At 39.2% G+C, this 27,509-nt stretch overlaps 1 protein-coding gene across 1 annotated transcript in view; it reads right to left on the bottom strand.

Moving 5' to 3' along the window:
* Positions 1–27,509, bottom strand: part of LOC119891218 (protein unc-13 homolog B-like) — a 176,826-nt gene that overhangs the window by 33,083 nt on the left and 116,234 nt on the right. Inside the window, exons 15-28 of the mRNA XM_038702597.1 lie at positions 25,915–26,134; positions 25,387–25,614; positions 21,612–21,753; positions 20,697–20,866; positions 20,401–20,516; positions 19,763–19,926; positions 16,921–17,071; positions 7,507–7,575; positions 7,135–7,224; positions 6,050–6,190; positions 4,592–4,839; positions 3,712–3,797; positions 815–941; positions 173–269 (exon numbers count right to left, since the gene is read on the bottom strand). Of these exons, the coding sequence (XP_038558525.1) occupies positions 173–269; positions 815–941; positions 3,712–3,797; positions 4,592–4,839; positions 6,050–6,190; positions 7,135–7,224; positions 7,507–7,575; positions 16,921–17,071; positions 19,763–19,926; positions 20,401–20,516; positions 20,697–20,866; positions 21,612–21,753; positions 25,387–25,614; positions 25,915–26,134 (2,049 nt within the window). The remainder of the gene's footprint in view (positions 1–172; positions 270–814; positions 942–3,711; positions 3,798–4,591; positions 4,840–6,049; positions 6,191–7,134; positions 7,225–7,506; positions 7,576–16,920; positions 17,072–19,762; positions 19,927–20,400; positions 20,517–20,696; positions 20,867–21,611; positions 21,754–25,386; positions 25,615–25,914; positions 26,135–27,509) is intronic.

The following is a 27,509-nucleotide window of genomic DNA, read 5'->3' as shown; positions in this document are numbered from 1 at the left end:
AGACATTTGTAAACGGGCACAAAAGAAACCGATAAAATCCTGGATTTTTAAAGGAAACAAAAAACATATCTGAGCTCAAAATAATGATGGATAAGCCGAGCTGAAAATGTTCTGCTCACAGAATAGTCTTTCCTACCACAAGGCCCTTCACATTTTCATTTGTTTGACTCACCCCTTCTCTCTTGTCTCTCTCCAGCGCCGCATGCATAAACTCCATCGACACCTCCTCGTTCTCAGCCAGCCATGCCAGGACAAACTGGAGAAACCACCTGAAACAATAACAACACACAAACAAAACCTTCTCTTAGATGAACAGTAAAGTTGATACACTCTAATGGATGTGTTTTTAGTCTATTGAAATTAGTGTTGCTTTGACACGGAGTAAACAAAATGTTTGGTTGTAAAGCTTGAAGATTAATCTTTTAAATCTCTTTAATTTTAAAAAATTATTTGCCTAGTTCTATGTCTTATCTGTTTTATTTTATGTGTTTGTTTTATTTTATCTTGAACTTGACTCATTTTAATTGACTCAAAATGTTTTACTCATGTAAAGCACCTTGATCCTTTGTTTTGAAAGGTGCTGCGTCAATAAAAATTTGTATTATAATTATTACCATTACCATGTCATCTTTCTATTGTCCAACACCAGTGAGGGCACTTTGAGTGTGTCTATCTATCATTGTGTATGCAACAACAGGCACAATCTCAGTGGAAAAGCAGAAATCATGAGTTCCTTTTTGTCTGGAAGAGACAGGGATAGAGTGATATAATGAGTGTAAAAAAGTGAGTGAGTGTGTGTGTGTGTGCGTCTTACGCAGGGTACTCAGGCACAGCGTCTCTGAAGGTGGGCAGGTCCTTTACATACTCGTTGTAAAGCCACTTGACCTTGAAGTGCAGGTTCATGTAGTCAGCTGTCTTGCAGAGCCTATGCTTCTCATGTTCTGTAAAAAACCACACACACAGAAATACACACACCAGATTCATCTAATGAGGTGTGTTGGAGCAGTTACAGGTTTACAGTGAAATTTTGTGTGCATGTTCGTTTGTACCCATGAATCTTCTACATTTTACAGTTCATCAGATCCTGTTTTCATCAAACTCTAATCAGAGATGCCTCGGATATTGAGGTGCATCATTCCCCCAAGTTTGAACTACTTTAGTAGCATTACTTAAGATATCAAGGGTAACAGAGGGATGGACCAATAAACAAACGCACAGAAAGAAAGAAATCTATCCTTAGTCTGTCACCTTACATTCATTGTGGGAAATAACGCTGTTAAAAAAGAATCCAAAAGTTCCTTGAACCTGCCAGAGAGTCAGACAAATAAGACACTCCTGCAGTAGAGTAACACAGCGACTCGCCTGGGCCAGTTATTATTTTAAAAATGAGTCTAACAGATTCTTCATTGCGAGTTTCATCTAAATCCAATCAGTGTTCCAAAGATCAAACAAATGAATGGAGGAATGAGAGCAAGGAGACCAATCCTGGAGACCAGGTGTGATTTCAATTTGGGCTCCAATTATGGGAGGACTCCAACATTACAAACAAACAGTAGTAAGTGGAAGTGTCAGTGCCACAGTTTTATCAAAATATTTCTGTAGTTCTAGGATGATCTTATATCATGGAAAAGCAGTAAGAAAGTTAATATATTTGTAATCTATAATTCATACCATATTTACTGTGAGATCATTCAGTGTGATGATAAGCAAGTAGAACATGTGATGAGGAGTCTATTTCTACAGGTCTTACAATGAATAATTGAAAACAGGGTCATTAGTGTGTCATTAGTCATTAATGTCATAGAGATTAATTTTCTCATTAACAAACACACATTTCCTATAGATCCGAGTTTCCCACCCCCTGGGGCTGCACAGATAATTTGTTAATGGCAAATCGCTGAATAATAACATCACTTTGTAAGCTATTCTTTGCACTAATTACCTTGAACTTCATGCATCTGTCTGTACTGCATGTTCATCATGCCCCAAACAACAAGGTGCTGATTTTTAAGTAAAGTGGGTCATCAGTATGCAAGGTACGATGGTAGCCTGCCATCATTTCAACCTGAGTAATTGCTGAGGGGTCTTTATTTATTTTATTTAGCAAGCAAACACAATGAAATAAAGACAAAATAAAAAGTTTCAATTTTCTAGTTTTCTTTTTATGCTGGTCCATTTTTGCTTAACTCCTATAAATCATGCCTGAACCAACATTTACATGATTTATAAACAGACACGCAACCCCTCAAAAGTCTATCGCGAGATCTTGAGGTGTGGAGAACAATTAAGTTTGTTTTTGTAAAAGTGGTCCACAATGCATAAAAGGTTGGGAATCTCTGCTATAGATGACTAATCACAAATAAACTTACACACAGACAGACACACACAGAAAGACACGCACACGCACGCACACACACACACACACACACACACATTGAGTCTTACCAGTGTAGAAATCAACATTGCGGATGCGAAATGTGGTGACAGCTGAGATGGCAGCAGAATTATAAACCAATGAGTTTATAGAAAATAGAGAAGCAAGGTTGATAAAGCATTGACTTAGATGACAATGGCTTCAGAGATGGAAAAAATAATGTTAAAACACAGTACTAGGGGAACTGAAAGGTAGACTAGGAAAGTCTAGAAATCTGTCTCCTAAAGGACTCTTAGCATCTTAGAAAAAAAACCTTTGTACAGAGCACTGACTCCACAGGTTTTAGGGTTCTGTAAGCAGACTTCAAATGTTTACTATAACAACAGAAAAACTAAAATCTAAACTAATTCTATAGTATTTAAGCTGCGTTTCACAGTTTAATATGAGAAACAGTCAAAAGCCAAACTACTGAGTAGCTAAGCAGGTTTCAAATGAGAAAATGGGACTCTCAAGGTCTCAGAGTGTGAAAGTAGTCAGCTGTTGGTACATTTATCGTGAAAGCACCTTACAGTATAATGTGGAGAGCTCCAGGGGAAATCAATTATGTTATAGACAGTTTCTCACATAAACTAATCTTATATATGACAATGACTCACAGGACCAGGATTCACAGTAACACATTTGGCAAAATTCTGAAAATAGGCCAATTTTTTGACATTTTTAATATTATTTTAGGTTTTTGATGATCTATAAAATAATCTGCTTTCCATTCACAACTGCTGCCAAAGGAGTTTAATCAAAACGTATTCCAGGTTAGTTCTAGGGTTGGGCCTATAGACAATGCCACCGCGACTTGTAACGCAAGTTAATAGTCTACCACATTTTTTTTAAGTCTGTGCGAGAACACATGCACATAACACGACTGCTGGACCCCCGGCGTGCGTCCCCGCACCCGATGATATCGTCCATCCTGATGTTTCATTGTAGACATCGCCCAACCCTAGTTGGTTCAGATGATGTTTGTTACACTGTCTGACTCTAATTTGTTCTCCAGCATAAACAAACAGAGCAGCTGTCCCACTACTGACTTTATCTTGCTATCAGTTATATCATGTTTGTCTATTATCTCACCATTGTTCCAGCGGCAGTGGTTACTTTTGTGCAAAACTGGAAGAGACAATAGCAAAAAGAAGAAACAGTTGATGAAGTGAAGAAAAGAGCGTGTGAATGTAGCGGTGGGAACCTCTCTCTTACACGCACAAACATATTTACACACACACACACACACACACACACACACACACACACACACTTTATACAGACACACACAGTCTTACCCTCCAGGGCGTATTTCATGTCCTGAGCGAACAGCATCCACATGACCTCAGCGCTGACTTTACCCACACTGAGTTCCTGAGGAAACCTGAAAGGGAGGAAGGAGTCAGAATTTAGGACCAGAAAATCAGTAAAAGTATTAGTTATTCTGCTAATGTGTATGTTAACATTCTGCTTGGTATTCAAACTGCCGACTGATGCTTTGTGAGTGTATGATCAGCACAAGTATGACAACATGTAAACACACGAACTGAGCATCCTTAAGCAGGTTGGAATATACAGAAACATGCAATCAAGCAGAAGACACACACAAACACACATTCTCTGACCTCTAAAGTTTGAAACTAATGAAAACACTAATATTTTGTAAGGCTATAGTTTATCAGTAATGACGTTAAAGGGAAACAACTTGCAGCAAGATCAAAATAACGTTAAATGTTTCAATAATGTTTTGAAGTTTAAAAAACTGCTATATTTGAGAAATATTTGAATCATCCAAAACTAAACGGCAGAGACCATTGCCTACATATATTTATACGTACAGATAATAGTTTTAAAATATGAATATAAATGAAACTCTTGATTCATTTTAATCTGTGATTATTTATACAGTTTACACTAAAGAAGGACAAAGGCAACCAAACATTCCAACATGATGCTGCTTGTATGTTTTCAGGAGGGTGCTGTGCATTTTTTTTCTCAATTAGCGTTTGCGATTTACAGTAAATTCAACATGGTGTGAGCAACTTAAAATAATAAATTCTCTCATTTACCAGTTATAAACTATGATCTGATGGGAAGAAACAAACATTTTCACTCATCTCAGAACTATAATAGGCCAAATAAAAAGGTAAATGACACAGCACAAAACTCAGTACTGACTGGTTAATGACGGACGTGTAGGAGTTCTTGTCCTCCTCAATGATGGAGACGATGAGCGTGATGAGTTTAGGCCAAAAGTCCAGATTCTGGATGCTCGGGCCCTGCTCCTCCTGCTGGCTCTCCTCTTTCTTCTCCTCCTCCTCTTCCTCTTCCTCCTCCTCCTCTTCATCATCATCCTCCTCCTCCTCCTCTTCCTCTCCTTCCACTTTTTCCTTCTTCTTCTTCTTCTTTTTCTTCACTGGCTCAGGCTGCAAGAGGGTGAAAACACACAAAATGAAAAGACGTAAGTAAGAATTTATTTGCCGGACATGATGTGTCCTCTGAACAGTTAAATCCAGATCTCCAGTAGGCTGTTATGAAATAAGTGGCAGCACAGAACTAAAATATGGTTTAATGCTCAACAGTTGTGATTTCAGTGAATAATCTGCAAAGAATAACTTACACCAATAATTACAATATTATTCCTCCAGTGTACTGAGACATTTTATTTTCAAATATTCTGGCTCCATGTTTATGTGACAAGGTTCTGCACACTCCATAAAATTGAAAAGCAGACTTTTCTTGATTAACATGCAAAGTGTTGTTAATTTATACTGAACCCAGACTGGTTTAATGAGTTTAGACACATTAAGACATGCATCTTAAAAATATTCAGTGTTCTGGAGATAACTCTTCGGCTGATGGAGACTGACTTAATTAGTGCACCAATTAAGGCTAAGCCAGCAATTGCTGTATATACTGAGATTAATATGAGCAAATGGAGGAGGTGAAGCTAAATGTGAGATTGCATCCTGTTTTTGCTTGATTTTTACTCTAAAATGGGCATGGCCTTTGTCAAAGATCCACTGTCATTAAGTAACTAACACAGTAGTTTGCAGAATGAGAGTGTGCGTAAAAATATCCAGCTGTGGACGGGGTGGTACAAAACATAGCAACCTGCCAGACGCTGCATCATTAATGTCGGCATGTTAATGTTCTAACTGTGAGCATGCTAACGTTAGCATACTATTTATGTGTTATACGGTCACTCAGGCTTTACTTCTTGATGGTGGAGGTGCCTTTGTGTAACATTGCCTCGCACTGCTTAAGTTGAGGGTTATGGTGGGCCTCATTGCTGAGGCAGGATGAAGCTATGGTTCTCACTCCAACAACACCACCAACTATAATGTGTTCCACCCTGTACAGTGGTTGCCTGGTAGTAACAGTAAGACTGTCATAACACCAACTAAAGTGTCCTTGACTCTCACGATCAGGCTTTTCTGATGCGGACTATGACCTCAACTTTCCTGTGGTATGTTGTAATTAAAAGGTAAATTGTCAAATGGGAATCAACAACTATTACATTACTAAAAGAAATGTTGAACCTTGAAGACAGCCAGTATTGTCATTTATTTCAGGCCCATTTCTGCAGAGCATCTTCGGTAAAAGCTCAGAACATGTCAATGATTGGCAACTCACTGGCTGGACGGCGGATTGGAACTGGCGGTTAAAGAGCTCCAGACAGTTGTTGAAGATGTACTCGTAGGTGGAGTTCAGGCAGGCTTTGACGCAGTCCCGCACCACGTTGGCGGCTCTGGGAGGACTCTGCAGCTCCAAGACCTGCACAAGACCAGACAGTGGAGTGGGAAGATATATAGATAAGAAACACACACAGCCACGTATGCATTCATAAGCCATGGAGTAGGTGGACAAGCATTATCGTATCATTTAGGCCAGGTAATCTAGAATATAAACTCTTGAACAATAATCAAGAAGCTGTGATCAACAGACATGTTCACTTCACAAGGTTTTGATAGATTTCTTTAAGTGTGAAGGTTATAAAATTCAGGGAACTGTGAAAAACACAGAAAAAACACAAACGTCCCAGAAAATGAAGTTCAACAATAAATGAATAAACACAAGATGTAAGTGTGTCATTACAAATACATCAATGGAAAGAATATAATTGGATAAATTGAGACCAAATTCAAAGCCTTTTTTGATTCATTCCAAACTGGAAAAGAGAACAAATCCGTACATGGACACACAGATTCACACACTTTCTTCTGTCCTCCAGTGTGGAATCAATCTTCCCCTAACAGACCTGAACTCGACAGCACAAGCTCACTATGAGAGACATTAGTCAGAGGCAACAATCAATCCTGCAACACAGCAGCTCAACTCTCTGAGTGTGCTTCTACCCCTATGAAAGTCTTCACAAGGACCAAAATCTACAAACGAATTCTGCCAGTTTTGGGCATTTTGAGCTGAGTGGACCTACTTCAGGTTATGTAATAAAAGTGTGTGAGTTTATAGCATGTGTATCTTTGCAATGATAATCTCAATATTGGATACTGTCTCAATATATTTGCTCTTATTCTAAAGTAAATATAAATGGTTTGGGCTGTTTTGAAACCAAACCAAACATCTGTTTTCAACATAAGAACACACAGTTTAAGAAAGACTGGGTCTTAAAAATTTGTCTTCTATAGTGAAATCAGTCTTGAGTGTTGCATGTATCTAATGTTTTGCTGTTGATTACTGAGCTGATATTTTGTTTCTACCTTCATCCTGAAGAAGGTGATGCTGGTGAGTAGATCCACTGTTGACTTGAGGTCATGGAGGCGAGCCTTGCTGCTGGCTGGGAAGTTGTTCTGTAGACAAACACACACACACACACACACACACACACACACAGTTAACCATGCGTTTCTTTGGATAGCAAAGTTTATCTTCCTTTTTGCCCTTTTAACGCCCTTTGGAGGAAATAAAGACCCTCAAAGACAGCAGAAGGTGGTTTTCAGATTTATACCCAGCAACCTGTCCTTTTTTGGTAAATGAATGGTGACAAACTTACATGTCACTGGTATAGACTGAAGCTATAGATCAATATGCAGTGATGAAAAGAATAACAGCAGTTGAAAGCAGAGACTCACTCTGTACATGGAGAGGTCGATGCGCAGGGAGTTGTGCAACTGATCCAGGAGCTTCACAAAACGATCTCTCTGTTAGAAAGAGAAAAGAAAGTCCAAAGAGATTTGTCTCAGATTCTTGCACTTGTTCAAACAGTGGGGAAGATACATACATGAGCAATTAGTAGCCTGTCTGTGTGTTTGAATGCATCTGAGTGTCTGTCTCTGTCTGAATATGTGTGTAGTCTCGCACAGTTGGAGAAAAACAGGAAAGACTGAACTGAACAGAAAAAGAAATGTTTTGTCTGATAAATATATCAAAATGGCGACACATTTTTTCTGCATGTCGACACCATTAGAGCTCCATGACTATATTTAAGTTTGGAAAAGCAATTTCACACTTTATAACCCTTGCGGATGATGAAACGCTTCTTTTTGTGATGAAGAAACAAAGTAAAACTGCGGAACTGCAGTTCAGTTTGGTACATTCTGCCACAAGCTAACATGGCATACAATCTGTTTACCTACACTGAACTTTAATGACAGCACACATGGATCTTTTGACATGACTGTATACATATGAGCATACTCTTAGATGAAAGAATACACAAGATATATTGTGAGTTTTAATCCACTTTAACAATAGCCATTCAACAATTATTTCGCTTTAATTAAGGTAAAAGAAGTTGTGCTTTTAAACCAGTATGCCTTAATAAATTAACCACTATGCATTGTGGAGCAACGCTATTAGGATTGTTTGTATTGTGTTTGAGAATGCAAGCTCAAACATGCCAGCCTGGGGGGCTGCGATTCATATCATGCTGTAAGTTTCACACTAATCCACTTATTGACATTGGTGGTTTTGGTATCAGTAATGCGCCAAGAAACACAGCAATGCACTAGCAAAGACTGTTTGCTAGTGCATTGCTGTGACGATGAAGATGACTGCTAGCAAGAAAACATGGATTAAACAATGCACAATAAGAAAATATGCTTGCAAATGACTTACTACATGTGAAACTGACTGAGCACTTGGCCTCTGCATTCATTTTGTATTCACTTAACCTATTTGCAATGTGTAATTTCCGATCTATATACTGGTTTTCATTGTTACTGATTCAAATTGCATATACAGGAAATGCTGCACACTCATAGTAGACGTGCTGTGCGACAAAGGACGGCCAATTTCACGTACGGCTGAACCCAACTTTTGATCACGAGTTCAGTATTAACGCGTCAGATAACTTTATTGACAGCTTTAGGTTCTTTAATAAGAAAATGTAGCGAAATGAATACTCTCAGCCGGTAGTTTGTTTGGCTGCGCTGCAAATAGATACACCTGTTGTTCTTATTTTGCATTTCTGACTAGATAGCTGCTAGATGTATGTAGCCAGTGGTCGATACGTGTGTGTAATTTTAACTGAACTGGGTGATTTGTATTATTTAAATGTAGAAACCACACACAAACCCACCAGGACTGAAATCATGAAGAGAATGAACTGCTTTATATTATATTCATATAACAGATGCTTTCCACTTGCACACTCGCATGCAGGGACGGCTCTTGGGAGCAATTTGGGTTCAGTGTCTAGCTTAAAGACATGGAGACACATGGACAGGAGGAGCTGGGGATCGAACCACCCTATGATCAATGGCCAACCAGCTCTACTACCTGAGCATCAGCCAGTAACGGTATCCCCATTGCGTGTCTGTTAATTTTATCCACTACTTCCCTTCATATGTTTAGACAACACAAATGTATTTACATGTCATGCCAAGAAAGCAAACACAAATTGAGCGAGAGAGAGAGAGAAAGAGAGGGAGCACTCTGGCGAAGTGGGAGTCACGACACGGCTGAAAAACTAAGGAGAAAAAAGTTTTGTCTAATAGAGAGAGCGAGGGGGAGGAAGAAAGAGAAGCTGAGTTTCCAGTGTCACTGGAAATTGGCAGAAGTTACTCACTAGTTTGTTAGTTGCACTAGAAACACATTTAACTAATTAGTAACAACTGCGGTGAATCCCAAAATGGTTGTTTGTTTGATTGTATAACAGCTGGAAAGTTTCTTCGTAAATCTGTTTTACCTCAGTCTTTCACACCCTTGGAAAAGTAGCTAGTCATGGTTGCATAGCAATTAGTTTTGTGTGCATTGTTTTAATAAATTGGAAAGGGTTTCCCTTTGTTTTTATCTTCGGATGAAGGTATGAGCAATGGCCAACATTCACTGGCACTAAAGACCAATAAAAAAGTTGCCAAATTCAACTCTTGAAAGGCTCTTTCAACTCTTCTTTTCTTTGTGTCTATCTATGTGTCCCATGGTAGAAGAAACAATGCAGTTAGTAATTATGGAAGAGAAAACAGGGACACAGAGTGTTATACAGAAGCTATGAGTCATGACAGTTTAGAAAACAAGGAGACGAGTTTAGTTTTGGATAAGAGAGAAAAAACGAGAGGGAAGGAGAAATCCCCTAACATTAACTTACACAACAACATGCCAAAGCAAGACTGTCAACAAACCCTTAGAAAAAAAATGTTTTAGAGCTCAATTAAACTATTGACAACACATTAATGAGCCACACTGCTGCACTGGGTAACATGTTCCTTTATTACCATAAACACACACACACACACACACAATGAGGTTATTGTAGTTAATTCAGACACTGTCCTGCTGTTTTAGCTGTTTCAGGAAATTATTTACCCTTTTCTTTTAAGGATGCACCTTTCCAGCGTTTTCTCTGTGTCATCAATCAGATACTCCGGATATCTGCTGATACTAATTATAGATGTGATATACCAGATCTCCCTTTTTCACACATTTAAAAACCACATGGAACTAATTGGGATAATTTCAATTAGAGGCAACATGAGGCAAGGGATTGTTGTGGGTTAACAGCTCACAGTGCCCTAATAGAAGAAATGCAGAATTTGAAAAAAAAAGATAGATATTGATGAAGGAAATGTATTTAATGTGGATCAGCCTACCACTTAATAAATTCATTATCCGTCCTGATACTAAACAACTGGATCAGATCGGTATACTTTTTTACCTATTTGGTTTAGGGCTGAATAACACAGTTAATGAAATGCAGAGAGGTTTTGGTATTTTATGGGATTTTGTGAAATTGAGAAAAATATATAATTTCACTTGCATTATCCTTAAACCTAACTCTTAAACCTTATCCTCAACTGTAAACCCAAGTTTTAACCTTAACCGTCAAAAAGCCCTTGAAAGAAGTGAAAGAAGTGCCAGCCATTATATCCTCAATTCCCAAAACCGTCCTCAACCTCAATGTTTCAAACCCACACACACACTCAAACACAAATGCACGCACGCTCGCACGCACGCACGCACGCACGAACGCACGCACGCACATGACCTAAAAAGCCTGAGACAAGGATAGCAGATTGGTTTTGACCTTTAAAAAATAACAAATTGTCACAGTGTTAACGCAAGGCCTTCCTCATCCTCGCTCTCTTTCACACACACACACACACACACACACACACACACACGGTATCAGTAATAATTGTAACTGGTCCATTCTCCTTGTTTCCTACACACTGAAGGATTCTCATCCCGGGGTGCATGAACATCCCTGTCCTCTGCTGCTGTGACACAATTTATGTGATCATAAAAAAATTGGCACATGTTTCAAGTCATCAGATGCATGATAAATGTCTTTTTTAATTGGAATAATTAATTTTACAAGCCTAAAGACGTCACGTCACAATTAAGTTAAGTAGCCCGAAGGGGAAAATGGAAATGGACATTTAGAGCTGAACTTAATTGTTTATGCATTAACTCAAGATTAACAACAGAAACATCACCTTTGTTTGAGTTTTTAATATGCCAAATTCCTTTAGCTATTATCAGCTAACTATATATTTTGTTTTTTTTTATTGCATTAAATTAAGATTTATTTTTTAATCTGTCCAAGAGAAAGCGCTAGCTCTGAAGTCATTCAAATCTTGAGGCATTACTTAATGAATCAGTGGTGCTCAGAGCAAGCTAACCATTATGGCTGTTTGTTAGTTCTTATGTGACTTTTGTGACACTGCAGCAAAGCTAATAGGACTGGAATACTATAATATATCGCAGGGGCGGTGATTCCAATCAAAACACATCTTTGATGTCCATCCAAAAGAAATTCCCTCTTGCCGGCTGCCAACTGATGTAACCAAACTCAGCACCAAAGACTCACAGATTTCCTTGTGGAGCAGGTGCAGAATCACAACAAGCTAATAACAGGTGCCTTAAACAAGTTGCTGAAAGCAGATGACATTAAATTATCTTGGGAGGAAACAGCATGTGCTGCTCTGGTCCTGGAGGAACTGTTGCCCAAAGCAGGACACAATCCAATAAGTATGTCCAAGAGTCAAATAGAAGTTGGAGACAAACTGTTGGAATGTGGGCTTTGGCCCACAGTCACAGGTCTCCTTAATTGTGTGTCAGTGTCTACTCCGGTGACTTAATTTTAGATCACTAGCACCAGAAACATGTAAGAAAACAGGCACAACTTTATTAGACGGGTCCTGTAATTTCATAATAATGTCCTGGGGGGTTTCCTGTAAAAGCACTATGGACTTTGGTACTAATTAAAGGTAAGTTGAGTTTAGTTAGTTGTGTTGAGTAAGTACAGCAGTTGTTTATTTCCAGAGGAAATCATAACAGATATCCATTGAAACCCAAGCAAATGTAATGTATTATCACAAATCTTATTTTTCACATAAATGTGGTATTCTTGCCTGTGGACATTGTTGTATGTTCAGCTGACCTGCTGTGCACTGACTAAACTCATTTCAGTTAATTGGAATTATTTCAAGTGTACCAGCTGAATGTTGTATCAATGTTCCCTATAATAAATAGTAATGCATAATCCTTTTCAGGGACCTCCCTGAGAAATTACACTCTACATGAACCTAAACGACCTTAATCAAGTTAATCCATGACGTGCTCTGCTGCAAAATCTTCAGTACACTTTCAATAATTAACTTTCAAGGAGCAGAGGAGCTCCCTGGTCATCCTGGACGATGACCAGGGAGCATTTTAGGAAATCTAACTGAGCTTTTGATGCTGCTCTGAACTAGCTTAAAAAAAGCTATGCAGCTAAACATTCAGGTGTGAATGTGTATAATGGAGCTCTCAGGTGTGAACAAGGGCGTAAATTTCATCTAACAGTTGGGGGGAGACAATAAACATAACATTTCTCAAGCAAAATATTTGAACGTGACACAAATAATAATGTTTCTATATAGATATGTTTTCCCCAGAGGGAGAACATATCTATATGATGATATATTTTATAGAGAGATGCAGGGCGGGGCATAGGAGAGGGAGCGAGAAGACAGAGACGTGAAAGACTGAAGTGAAGTTTTACAAATTAGGACATCACCTTATTATCACGGTAACAGGTATACTGAAGTTAGCTTGGCTTAACAGTTAAACAAAAAAAGCAACGAAGAACTAGAAGGAGGAGCTGAAATAATGGAGGGAAATAATGTGTCTGATTTTCAAGCTCTGACTGGGAGGAAGCACAGCAGCGCTAGAGAGGACAGAAGAGAGAGACAGTAAAAAAGCTCCAACATATGAAAAGAGACAGATCAAGTGTCTACCGATGGATGGATATCAGGTTAATGCCAACAATTAAATTACTAATGCACACAACTGAACTTTAAGTTCAGTGTGTTTTTAAGGCAATACTAAACAAGCTTTGATTTTGTATTGACTCCACCCATATTCCATATATATATCTATATAGATATATATATGCAGTATTATGCTTGTCTGACCTTTTATTTGACGGATGACAGGAGTTACTGACAGGAAACATTAGAAGAAAGCAAAGGGATGACATGCACCCAAAGCCCCCAAATGGATTGGTATGCAACTTAGGCCCTTAGTCCAGTGAATAAATGCTATAAAATGATGTCTACTGTAACACCAAAAATAATACACAAGGGCAGTGGTGCACTAAGTACATTTTTGGACCCAAGGACAAGTAACTAGCTATTGCTTATCTTGGTTACAGCGTCAGTTTCAAACAACTGACTTTGGCATTTTCAACAATGCTATATGGGTGAGTTATTGCGTTTGACTTGGAGGAGTTAGGAGCCAGTGTACTTTGGAAGTAGTGTTACTTGCTCATATAACTTTAACATCAGTGGCTACTAGTGTTGTAGTCAAGACCGCTCAAACCAAGACCAAGCGAAGACCAAGACCGGAGTTTATCGGGACCAAGACAAGACCAAGATCTTTAGGCGCTGAGACCAAGTCTAGACCAAGACCAGAGTTTATCGGGACCAAGACAAGACCAAGACCTTTAGGGGCTGAGACCAAGTCGAGACCAAGACCGAGGGAGGGCGAGACCGAGTCAAGACCAAGAACAGTTCCCCACATTACATGACACACGGTAAAATGTGGAATGAGATCATAGGTACTTCTCAAACACTAAGACCTGAAATCAATGTAAGCATCTTTATTCAACTTTCCATGCTTACCATCGCGGGGAGGGGTGACAGTTGTTAACGGGAACAACACGTTTAATTAGGGTTATTAGTTGCATTCAAAGCAATATGTTTTCCATCCAGTCAAAGCTAGGATGTTAACAAATAAATCAGACAATGCAAAAGCAATTTATTCCCAAAGTTATGGTCTTGAAATAAAATCCTGAGTCCTCAATGTCCGAGACCGAGACCTTCAAAAAGTGGTCTTAAGACAAGTCTCAAGACCAAGACCGGTCTCGAGTACTACAACACTATTGGCTACTTCCCTTTAATGGAGAGGTCTGTGTTACCAACAGTCTATTTTGTCTTTGGCATGGATCTGTGGTTATGTATCAATGTCGCTGTATCTTCTCAGTTTTTCATTTCTTTCATTACTCTTTTGCCTTAATGCCTTTTTAATCTTATTTGTAAAGCGTGTTGAATTGCCTTGTTGCTGTAATGTGCTACACAAATAAACTTGCTTTGCCCTCCCTATTAGTAAGTAGTACCTAAATAACTGGGCTCATAGGTTAATCAGTGTATTAAAATGTTGTCAGTTAAGTATAACTCATTTTTATGTATGAAGTCAAAGCATTACCTAATAGTCACTTTATCATTAATTAGTGTGGGTACTCTATGCTTGAGTGTATGAAATGTCATGTATTAATTTATATATGAATTCAAGCAGAGTCATGCATTAATTACTGTCAAGTCAGAATGTTACTGATGTTCTCTATGATAAAGCAGGGAAAGAGAAAACAGCTTAATTAAAAGCTTGTGTTTTTTTTGATAGCCCAGATCTCCACATGACTCAATTCAGTGAAATTCAATTAGAGAAATAAGCATATAAACATATCCAGCAGGGCTTATTATCAAGCTGGCCCAAGGTGTCTGCATCCTCGGACCTATTAAAGCAAGAACACTCTGCCTGCAGTCGCTCATATATCACCGGAGTCTGAGTGCAACCAGTAGGAGCACCGAGGTCGGCACTATTGGCAAAGATCCCGGGATCATTAAGCCCGGGCCTCTAGCTGTCATTGTCCCCCGTCTGTGGGGCCTGCGGGCTGAATTTAGGACACCGTAAAGTTCAGAGACTTTCCAAAGGTCCCACAGTAATAAGACATTGCCTTTTTATGAGGATGATTATTAGCAGCATAAAGGAACATCACCTGGTGGCTCTGTACAAGTCATTATCATGAATGTCTATGTGATGCAGGTCCTTTACAAAGCTTTAAGTATCACAGACAATCCAGGTGACCTATTGTGGGAATGACACCTAGTTTAGGTCAAACTGCAGCTTTAAGGCTAATGCAAACTATAAAAAGAAAAAAAAACAACTGTAAAACTGTAAAAGATGAAATCTCCGCAATACTATGAATGTCTTTATATGTATTTCTTGTCTTTTTGGGTGGGTGTGTTCTGTGTTCTAAGGCTGAAATCCATATGTTAGTACAGCCCTGTTATCTTTTAATATTGGCTTGCAGAGAACAGTACTTTTCTTTAATCAGTGCCATTACAGTGACTAAATAATCACATCAAAATGAAAAGAACACCTTCTGGTGAATGTTTGGGTAAAATCATCTTGAAAGTAAATGTTAAATTCATTAAAAATAGATTGCATAAAGTGTTTTCTGCTTTGACCGACAGCTGAATCTCAACATGCCCTCGATATATTAACGCTGTTATGTATCTGCAATCCTCTGGAAAGACAAATAATCATATGTGACTATCATTGTTTTGACCTGTCATTGTGGTGCAACCAATATCCATGCCAGGGTCATTTTGAGACTGTTTGCTTGCTCTTGTGAATACATAATTTCCCAAACTTCATCAAAATCAAATCAGTAGTGTCTGAGAAATCAGTTGTGACTGAGAACGGATGCAGTAAATAATAATGAAACAGAAAGAGAAGGAGCCAGCCCATAAGCCTCAAGAGAAATACTGAGAAATGTATGACACTTCTACTTTTAGCTAGACAATACTTGGCACCTAGATGGACGTTAGAGGTTTTTGAGCTCCATAAGCCCATACCACAGCTAGTATTGTCTAATTGCTGTTTCCCTGCAGTACAAATCATATCATTGCCACAAGCTTCTACTCTACAACAGAAGCTTTGTAGTTCATCGAGACACATTAAAAGAATTATTTATGTGGCAGCTACAGGGCTGAAAAAATAGATGCCAACGTTGCAATGTTGAGACCGTTTTCAGTAGGAAGTCCACTGGTAAATGTGTATAGTTTGGTATAGGTAGGTTAGTGTTGTATAATAAAATGTCTTGTTTGACCTTCAACTCATTTACTTTATATTGTACCTTCATTAGAGTCACTTCTTCATCTGCAAGCTAGTTTAGCAAAAATGATATTACTATATAACCATCTTGTATTCTTATCTTATAAGTATTTTTCTTTTCGGTAACATGCAGCAATGAGCCACTGTTAACTACAAGGTGTTTATGTTATGTGTCCATGTTTGAGTTTCCTTTTCTGCAGACACAGATTTAAGTATTATTTCTAAGTAGAGATGGTTAAGTCTAATTCACTTATAACTTTGGTTTTGCCAAAGTTTTCTGTCAGCGATGATAAAGTTTATTTTTTGATCTGATGTGGTTTCGTTGAGGCTAACGATCTGGTAGAGACTAAAACTGTGGTTCCTTACAGAGCTATAGTTTCCAGTCCAAATAATGTTGTCTATTTCACACTGAGAAATCTAAGTTGTTTGTTTTGAAATCCAGTCACCTGCTAATGTTGTTCAAAAGGTGAGGGCTTCCACTGTGGCCACCCAGGTACACAACATCTCCTGAAAGCCGAGTCTGCCCTGAATCTAGTTCTTACAATGTGTCAAGAGGTGACACTTAACATACTGCCAAAGGTCTGTTGACAAATTGACTAGTCAAATTATCTTGAAAAGATTAGTGTTTATGCGTGTTTATTTCATCGTGTCTGGTGGTCACATACCCCGAAGTTGGAGGCTGCAAATCTGGCCGGAGCAGAGACGTTGGTGGAGGCGGTGGGGTGGGCGTAGAAGGCATTGATGTTGGCCAGCAGGGTGCTCATCACTGCTGGCACCCCTGACAGCATGTACTTAGACGACAGGCAAGAGAAATGGCTGAGGAGGAAAGGAAAGGCGAGATATTTGAGGGGGAGGAAGAGAAAGGGAAGGTTGGATTGAGGGAGGTTAGCAGGTTTGGATGGAGGAAGATTGAAGGTTTAAAAGGAGAAAAAAAAGGCAAGATGACATGGAGAGGGAGGGAAGGAGGTGGGTTTGGGAAGAGAGAGGGAGGATGAGACAGGTGGAGACAGAAGGAAGGAGGGGTTGAAAAGAAGACATAAAGAGGCCACAGTGGAGAAAATAAATAACAGAGAAGAAGGAGGATGAAGGATCAGATGGATGGATGGAAGGAGGAAAGGGTTGGGTATAATTGGAGATGAGAGAGAGAAGAAAGACAGACAGGTCGGAGGGAAAAAAAATTAATTGTTAATTAGTTGGAGATAAGTTAATACTGGTATTATATCAGACACATTTTTTTTATATGAAACAGCTCAATTATATTTTGTAATAAAAGTACAAATCAATACACTGACAGAAAACAGAGCCAGGCAGCTGTCAGGGGTTATATTTCTGTTTAAGCAGCAGGCTTTCACCAGCATTTTGATATGGCCTAAACAAAATACTGAATCAACTTCTTCATATAAATATCATTAGGGGGTAACTGAGGATCATTTCTCATCATGAGGAGTGCTACTCTGCTGGTGATAACAGCTGTTTAAATTCTGCATCTAAGATAATAACCCTGAGTTCAGGAGTCATTTTGGCTGAAACATTTTACACACCTATCCTGTGTAACTTTATTTCAAGACTACACATTTTGCAAATTGCATCATGGGAACGGAAGGATCTAAAATTTTTGAAGTATACCATACCAAGTTAGGATATCTTCATGCTTTGATTTTTCCCTTTGTAATTTCCCCAACTTTAAGATCCCCTCCAGAGATGTAAAAATACTTTGAGGAATATTTTGTGTCTGATATGGGTTTTCCACAAAAAAAAAGTCCACGAAAGACTACTTCATTAAATGTTTTCAAAATTACGTCTTCTCCTCCCTCCCTGAAAAATCCAGAATCTGTCAGTAACTGCTTTCGCCGCCTCCTTCACTGTAAAGTCCATTCTCAGTGTATGTGCATTGGAGGTTTCATGTTTCCACATCACACTTACGTAAGCTGTATTCTGGACCCCAATTGGCTTCCAAACTAGATGTGATGTTACAAAATCCTGCTAGTAAATAAATGCATGCACTCAGATTTAAGGTGAGTGCAGAGAAACCTTTCAGAAGAAGAAGATACTTTTATTGTCACATACACATACATGCTGTGAAATTCATTCTCTGCACTTTAACCCATCCTCAAGGGAGCAGTGGGCAGTTGCTGTGCAGCACCCAGGGACCAAATCCAGGTTTTTATCAGTGCCCGGTCAATTGCACTGACTGAAGAACTAACATGTTTGTGATGGTGGGGGAAACTGGAGGACCTGGAGGAAACCCACAGAGATGCTGGGAGAACATGCAAACTCCACACAGAAAGGCCAGGACGACTGGGGTTTGAACCCGTGACCTTCTTGCTGTGAGGCCAGGTGCTATCCACTGGACCACCATGCCGCCAACCATACCCTTCAGTAGATTCATGTGAGAACAGCCTTCTAGTTTCAGACTCAAGGAACAGACTTAAGGAAGTGCAATACTAACTGGTGTAGTATACCTATACATATATAGGTATATATATATATATTATTACTTTTGACCATTGTCCTATCAGCTTGACACACATTTGTTTATAAAGCTGTGATGCTACAATGCCAAAGCTGGCCATTATTGTTGAAAATAATGTCTAGCTAAAATCGGTTGGGTGCAGACATACCACTGTGTAATGCTGTGAATAAGAAGTGATGGTTGTGAAGGCATGGACAATATATCTATTCCCCTGAAGATTTTGCCAGTGAAATGCTATCTTTAAAATTCCTTCAATGCATTTTAAGGGATATAGCACGTTGTTTCGTCGTATCTAGGGAACAAATGTCTGTACATTTTTTTAAATTTGAGAGCACAAGTTACTTATTTAAGAGTGCAAACAGCTGACAGGCTCACCAAAAACCAGACACACATGAATTAATCAGTTTGTTCTAGCAAAGGAGCCACACAGCTGACTTCTGTAATGGCTTCAGTGCGTCTTGTGTATTTCAATCAAACTTTTCATTTGGCTGCGTTATTGATTGGCTCATCAAGTCTGGGCCATTTCTGCTTACAACTTCAATGTACTCAGTATGATTATGTTATGTCAGTGTGCTCCTTTATCACACAAACAAACACATAGACCTTCTCTGTCCCTTTAAGGTCAAATCACAACATTATTAATATAATTAAACCATTGTGTGTGTGTGTGTGGCTGTGTGTGTTTGTCTGCTGTTTTGCTCCACCTGCCTGCAATGATCTAATCAAACAGAGAGGAAATGTCTGAGGTGACAGGTCATTTTTTCTCATTAGATAAGATAAACTCATTTGCATGCCATTTATAGTTCATGACAACCACGCCCCCCTGGCATCACAACAACACACAAACACACATACAGGCATACAAATTCTGCACAGAAACACACTCATGTCAAGTATTTCCTGATTTGATTAACCCACATATGCACACAATCGGCTGACATCATAGCCTGTTAGATGAATTGAATACTATTGGAGTGCCTGGCAAACGTGCATATTCAGATACACACACATGCAGATACAAACACTGAGCTTACGTCATGGCCTGGTATATGGACTCAATGCCATAGCGCATGGCGAATTCATCCACCACTTCCTGCTGCACCTCATCAAAGTAAACCTTCCACGCATCATCTCCCTGAGCCACTGGAATCTTCACCACGCCGCCTCCCTCTACATCAGTCGAGAAGTGGAATGTGTTCTACAAAGAAAAATGTTGAGTGAACAAGGAAACATCAGCAGTGCTCAAAGAAGTAAATACCAGCCACTGGATTATATACTGGTTATTCACAGGAACATCCAGCATACAAAAGTGACCTGAGATGCTTTTTCTTGCCAATTGAGAAACTGTCCACATCTGATAACTTTGCTAATTTTCTTTTGTGCATATATAACCATTCAGGATATGTCTGTTCATGTTAGCAGAAAAAAATGACAAAACTGAAAAGGCTTTAAATCAAAAATCAGATCTGCGTCTCTGATCCAAAAAACAGATTGATTTGATTTCACTTCCTTGAATTTAGTGCTTAAACGACTCTTCAATTAATAGATTAGTCTACTGTATCTGCAGAAAACAAATCAACAACAATTTTGATTACAAATCAGTTTGATTCAATGTCATTTATCAAGCAAAAATGCAGGCCAGTGTTTGTGTGTGTGTGTGTATATGTGTTACCTCATGTAAGCACGTGTACTGTACATGGTAGGGTGCCACCTTCTCCTCTCCCTCGATCTCCACACTAATCTGTAGTCGAATGGCACCAGACACCGCCGACTTGTCTGTTCTCTTTTCTGTAACACACACACTCACAAGTTAAACTTCGGATCTAAGACCACAACTAAAACACTGAGCATTTCAATTGCTGTGCTAATAAGCTAACCCACAGGCATAAATACTAATTACAAAAATCACAGAAAATATAATCATACACCTTGTGTCCCATATTCCTGTGGTTCTGAGTGACTACGTACCCAGGTTGTACCAGACATCCATCTCTCCGCTCAGAGTTCGAACCTCGATGATGCTCTGACCCAAGAAGTCATCAGATTCCCTCTTCAGACGCTGCTTCACTCGCGACTTGATGTCATCGTCTTCATCCCAAACCCGCAGCTTGATCCGATCCGATGAGTTGTGGCACTCGCTGTGGTGACAGGTAAAAGGTGGGTGGGGTATTATTTTAACAAATGTGTGAGTGATTGAGCAAACGGGTAAGGTGGAGGGTATGCATGCCTGGAGCAAATTAATATTTGTTCAAAAATATTATCAAACTATGAGTCTTATTATCATTCTGAGTTTACTATCCAGCAAGCATTGATTTGTTGATTTGCAAGGATTTCAATAACTATATTTAATTGCAAAGCAAGTCCTCACTACATGATGAAATATATATTTTTTAAAATGCTGTTGAAATAACTTTTCACACACTGATTTTCACCAGGCAATATTTGACCATTTTGACAAAATGTGCATACATCTTTTGTCCTGGAAATCATCAAACCAATAAAGTGACAGAATCACTAATTAAAACGTTGAATCTACACACTGACCAAGCCGACACATGTTGAACATATAAGCCACATTCTTATGTGTGAATGCATCATACATGACCTGTAATTAGTTTTACATGTAGCGTGATCTGATCTAGTCTCCATGTATTTCCTTTCTGATTGTTTCTCTTGTTCCCTTTTTCAGAACATGAAACAATAAACGTCACATCCCCTGTGTAGGTTTACCATGTGTGTATAAAAGAGTCTAAAAGATCTTAGACCTTCCTCTACCAATGCAACGTGATCGTAACAGTGACCCTGTTTTCCTGCACTTTGCCAGACCTCTAAGAGCTCCACCTGAGCTTTACAAACAGGAAGAAAATAACAAGCTGAGCTTACAAGCTGAACTTTTCCTCCCAGACTGGGTTCAGGTTGCCGTAGATGGTTTTTGTTCTCTTCTTGGTCTTCCCAACTTGGATCGTGACATATGGGTCACTTGAGCCCGTCCTGTCCTTGGCCTGGAGACCCTGTGCACTGACGACTGATAACACACACACACACGCACACACAAACAGAGAATGAGTATGAAAATTGCATAATAACAACAAACACCTACCTGTTACCATCATCCTTCTGTCTCATTCACACACACACACACACACACACACACACACACACACACACACACACAAAACACAAGATATCACCCACACAGTTATGCTAACACAACATTCATGACTCACAGGCAGATGTTGGGTAACAATATTTCTCATCAAATTACTTGTTTTGCTGTTCTGTGTAACAAGTAGTCAAATAGGTATTTTAAAAAGACTTGGCCCGGCTTTCAAGGGAAAACAGTCCTCACAGACAGAAAGTTCAGTTTGAAAGTAAACAGTGTGCTTGGTTGAATTTCATATTGAATTATTGCAGTTTGTATTCTGCATATCGTTTCTTCACCACAAGATAACAAAGCAACAAATGAAATAATAAGCCATTTCTGCGACACTTTGGCTGAAACGGCATCAACACAGTAAATGCGTTTGCCTTGAAGACCGTCTGTCTGGCTTCACTTGTATCCAAGTTACAGAAAACTGTTTTGATAGATGGAGATTAAAGGCTTATGAAAGGAGTCTGGGGATATTTATTTGAGATGGAAGGTCACCAGGTACCAAGGAGGATGTTTAAATGAAGGAAGGTTGACGAGTGTCAAAATGTGCATCGGCTCGCTCAGAAAAAAATACTTTGTTGATCAGGAATTGTAGAGAGAGAATAAATGCATATCCCAAAAGGTTGAACTATTTCTTTAAAATGGGGATGTACTGATCAAACTTCTTTCTGTACGGATGCCATTTCCTGATTAATACCAGTGCAAAATCTGTGTTCCACACTATGAGTGTTCAAATAAGGAAACAGGAGGTCAGCGACTGAGTCAGCAGTCCACTGAAATGAAATACCAAATTCTATGATGACACTAAAAAAGAAACTGTATATCACCACGATTAGTTAGTTATGGCCAGTATCTGATCTGCTCAGTATGGGCCCAGCACCAATCCAGCATCAGATCAGTGCATCCCCAGCTTCAAATGTGCTAAAGAAAAGGACATTGCACATATTTACATACATATTAATGTACTTACTAAATGTACTGACAGATGAAAGACTAGATATTTTCATAATTTAGAAATCACAGCAGCCCATTTTTCAACTTCTTGAATTCTTCCACAAGTCCTGTACAATTAAAAGTCTGCATCACACCAATCCATATCAGTCTCTGTAAAATCTTTGCTAGCGGTTCATTCAGTGTCGGGGACAGATGCAGGTTATCAGTGCTAAAGGGAGTTTTGAATATTAATTGGTTGAGATATTCCCTAATGAAATTAATAGATTCTTCAAAGACCTCTCTTTAGAGCATTTCCTGTCAGTCCACCGTCAAGTTCAATCACAACTTGGCTTATATACAAAACTGAGTTGAAGTGGGTCTGAGTGTATTGTAGATGATTGATGACATGATTGATTTATGCAAAACCGAAACTAAAAATATGCAAATTTCTATCAACTTGAATGATTTATAGAAGCCTTTAAAAGAATGGTCTTTAAGGCTTTCCTCCACTGTGTTTGAGGGAACAATATTGACTAAAGCTGTACAGACAAGCAGGACATTTGCACAATATCAGGGCTTCATCTCATTTATCACAGCACAGAGAACAGTTGAAGGCAGCCACATTGGAGGAGAGACAACTTCACAAATGTTCTCTACCAAACCTTTATTACACAATACACACACACACACACACAATCTGGCCACTTTATTAGGTACACCTTGCCAGGACTGGGTTGGACCCCCTTTTGCCTTCAGAACTGCCTTAATTCTTTGTTGCATACTTTCAACAAGGTGTTGGAAACATTCCTCAGAGACTTTGGTCCATATTGACATGATAGCATCACGCAGTTGCTGCAGATTTGTAAGCTTCACATCCATGATACCAATCTCCCGTTTGACCACATTCCAAAGGTGCTCTTTTGACAGTGATTGTGGAGGCCATTGGAGTACAGTGAAGTCATTGTCATGTTCAAGAAACCAGAAGATGGGTACACTGTGTCCATAAAGGAATGGACATGGTCAGCAACAACACTCAGGAAGGATTTCAAGTTCAAACGATTCCAAATTCTGACCCTACCATCTGAATGTCGCAGCTGAAATCAAGACTCATCAGACCGGGCAACAGAGCCTGTGCGAATTGTAGTCTCAGTTTCCTGTTCTTAGCTGACAGGAGTGGCACCCGGTGTGGTCTTCTGCTGCTGTAGCCCCGTCAGAGATGGTATTCTGCATACCTTGGTTGTAACGAGTGGTTATTTGAGTCACTGTTGCCTTTCTGTGATCTCAAACCAGTCAGTCCAACTGCCGCTCACTGGATATTGTCTCTTTTTCCCGACCGTTCTCTGTAAACCCCGGTGATGGTTGCGCTTGAAACTCCCAGTAGATCAGCAGTTTCTGAAATACTCAGACCAGCCCGTCTGGCACCAACAACCATGCCACATTCAAAAAGTCTTAAATCCCCTTTCCAACCCATTTTCATGCTCAGTTGGAACTTTAGCAACTTGTCTTGACCACGTCTACATGCATAAATGCATTGAGTTGCTGCCATCTGATAGGCTGATAATTCATAGAGTCTGTGGTTTGACCTTGATCAGCAGAAAAGTGAGTGACGACTATTAACACCTGAACATGAATGAATTTCAACAAAAAGCCGGCTGATGGCCCGTCCCTGTATCTCCTCTAAAATGGAGCTTTTCACTGGTGATAGGGAAGACAAGGTGTGACAGCTGCCATGGCAACACTGCTGCCACTATATGGTGTGATGTGTCTGGTTGCTTTGGTAACAGCAGCAGTCTTGATGATGTTTGGCAAAATTAGGAGAAGGAAGATAGGGACGCATGTCTGTTCAAATAAGTGAAGCTTGCACATAAACAGCTGAGTTTCTCCACAGTTCAGGGTGTCAGATAAAAGAAGAAACTTTCATAAATGTGGAATAGTTCTTTTTTTAGGTATTCACCTGGGGAGACATGACACGCTCTGGTTCAGCAACACACTTCACATTCACAGAGCTGCAGGTTTTCACAGACGTCACTGCTGTGTTCTTCAGGTTGATGACTTTTATCAACCAATCTTTTTTACACCTTCTATTGATTTGAATGTTTCTAACTATCTACCACTGTCATACAATTTTATGTACCTGAAAATGTGTTTTGAGGCCTGTTTTGTTGACATCTCAACCTCTGATTTCTTTTGGAACTATCTAAGTAAGAATTTATCAACTGTTGTGAAATATTTAGTGATGAGTGATTGGTTTAACTTATTAACATATTAATTTATACAAAAAAAATGAAAGTGTGAGCAGGGTGAGCAAAGTCGCTGAAGCTAATGTTGAGAATAAAAACCTATGTAACCTCGTTGGGCACACAAATGCTCAGTATCCTATAGCTACAAGCCTTGTGGACACTGTTTAGAACGAGTAGGGTCATTAGTTAGAGACTAGAGACTAGAGAGGAGAGCGATATAGAAAAAAGACAAAGTAAAAGACAGGTGGGATAAGCATTCCTGTAATCAAAAAATATTTACTCTAATTCAAAACTAATTGATTTTAATAATAAATCAAAAATTCATTGGACATACTGTTGATGGTGATCTTGGCTGACCACTTGGAGGTGCCGTCCAGAACGCTCTGCTTGATGCTCTTCATGTGCTGGACGTGGCTCATCTTGGTGACGTTGAACACCTTCCGGATCTCCTCAAATATTTCTGGCTTGTTCCTCTCACGGATCTTCATCCTGTCCTTCATAGCCATGATGATGTGCTGTGTCCGATCCTCCGCCCCAGTTTTGGAGCTTTTCTCAGCCGCTCCTAAAGACAGCAAGGTGGGAGGACAGCAGAAGAGCAGGGTGGATGATGGGGGAAATGTGAAAAAACTAGAACTAGAAACAACATTTTCTAATTAATGCTAAAAGATCGACCACATGTATTTCCTTTTATGTTTATCAGCATGGTATTTTCATAGCCCCCTCAGGTTTTCTGGCATAATCGCTCATAATAAAAAGAAAAGTAATAATTTCTTTTGGTCTGAGGTCACATCAAAAATATGGGACATTTGGGTTCATTTTTTTAAAAGTTTCAATTTTGAGGTAGTTTAATATCTTTACTCACTCTGCAGGCAGTCAGCATTCAGTAGCTCTTGACATTTCTCATGCACTTTGACCCCGCACTCCGCACAACGCATACCCTGCCGGGCAATGCCCCACAGAAGGCCCTCGCACTCGTAGCAGTAGGTGGGTGTGGTGGCCGTCCAGACCTCAAAATTGTGTGGCGTGGTGCAGGAGATTGGGTAGATCAGAGCCTGCAGGGTCTTCTTGTACACATGGTTTTTCTGTTAGTGCAAAAAAAGAAAGGAAGATGTATGTAGGCAGGGTGAGGTAGAAGTACAGGGTGTAAGAAAAGAAGCAGGATAAGAGAAAAGTTCATTGGAGATTGTTTAAGAAGTTCTCCAAGGGAGTAAGTAAAGAGAAAGAAGAGACAACAGGATAACGAGCGACAAAAGAAGGTTGGGATGAAGTGTGAAAAGGGCATGACAAAGGACATCAAGGTGAATGACACAAATATAACCAGCACAGAGAAAGGGTTGGCAGGTGACACAAGAGATCGGTGGAGCAAAATATAGAAACAATAATGAGAAAAAAATAATGGAAAGGGAACTAATAAGTTACTAAATATAAGGTATAATCTGTATCTGTAACTGTTGGAAAAATTCATAAAAGGCTAATTTCAAGGTGACTACAGCTAAAGTTATATAGAAATGTGGGTATGTACGACAGGGCTAATTTGTGTTTTATAATTCTTGGCTTCTTTAATAATGAAATAAATTCTGCTTTTGTACAGTGTAGGAGGAGTGTGGGAGGAGGTGAACATATCTACACAGAATAAGAGGACACCTTGACTAGAAGCCCAGCTTGATTTGGTAAACACAGAATTTCTATACGGGGTATGTGAGTCATTATTATCATGCTTAATGTTATTATTATTATCATTATTATTATAGTAGAAATTGTGATATAGTGGTATGAATAGTAGGGAACATTGTTTTATATAAATTAATCAATTTCTTCTTTTTGGTGGGTATCCTCTCTGTCTCTGGTTTCACTCAATCTTGTTCCAACTGCTTTGAGTTTTATTGAACTGAACTGTGTTGTTTCAATCGTTTGTGCCTTTTGACTACATGTATACATGTTTGTGTACATGTGTTTGTTTTCACATTTGAAGTAAGTATGTAAATGACAGAATCAGAATTAGTATAAATATATACACTTGTGTACATTAATACACAATCAAACATAAAAGTCTTGCATTAAACACCAGGACCAGATTAACCTGAAAGCCTTGCACCTGCACCAAGTAAGCAAAATATCAACAGAAATATTCAAAGATTTTGACACAGAGCCCCTCCCCAGACAATGCACCACTTAGATTTGGTTCAAATGCAGAAGTTGCCGTAATTCTATTTCAATTCAGATTACCACAAACTAATCACCTCACAATGAATCTGAGGGTTTTGTGCACTGCGACATTTGTCCACTTCCAGCCTTGATGAATATAACTTTTCTGACCTGTTGTTGACATTACCTTTTAACAACATTTTTGCTCATCTATATGTACAGTATGTAAAAAAAGTGGACAAATATTAGTAACACCTTAAATATAATGTAGTCTACAGCACTACAAACCATGGCCTGCAAACATACCACAGA

Source organism: Micropterus salmoides, unplaced genomic scaffold (assembly GCF_014851395.1).
Source record: "Micropterus salmoides isolate LMB-PRFRI ecotype aquatic unplaced genomic scaffold, ASM1485139v1 Ms_hic_scaffold_7, whole genome shotgun sequence".
Classification (NCBI taxonomy): Eukaryota; Metazoa; Chordata; class Actinopteri; order Centrarchiformes; family Centrarchidae; genus Micropterus; species Micropterus salmoides.
Note: the sequence above shows the minus strand (reverse complement) of the source record. Positions and strands in the feature narration are given on the sequence as shown.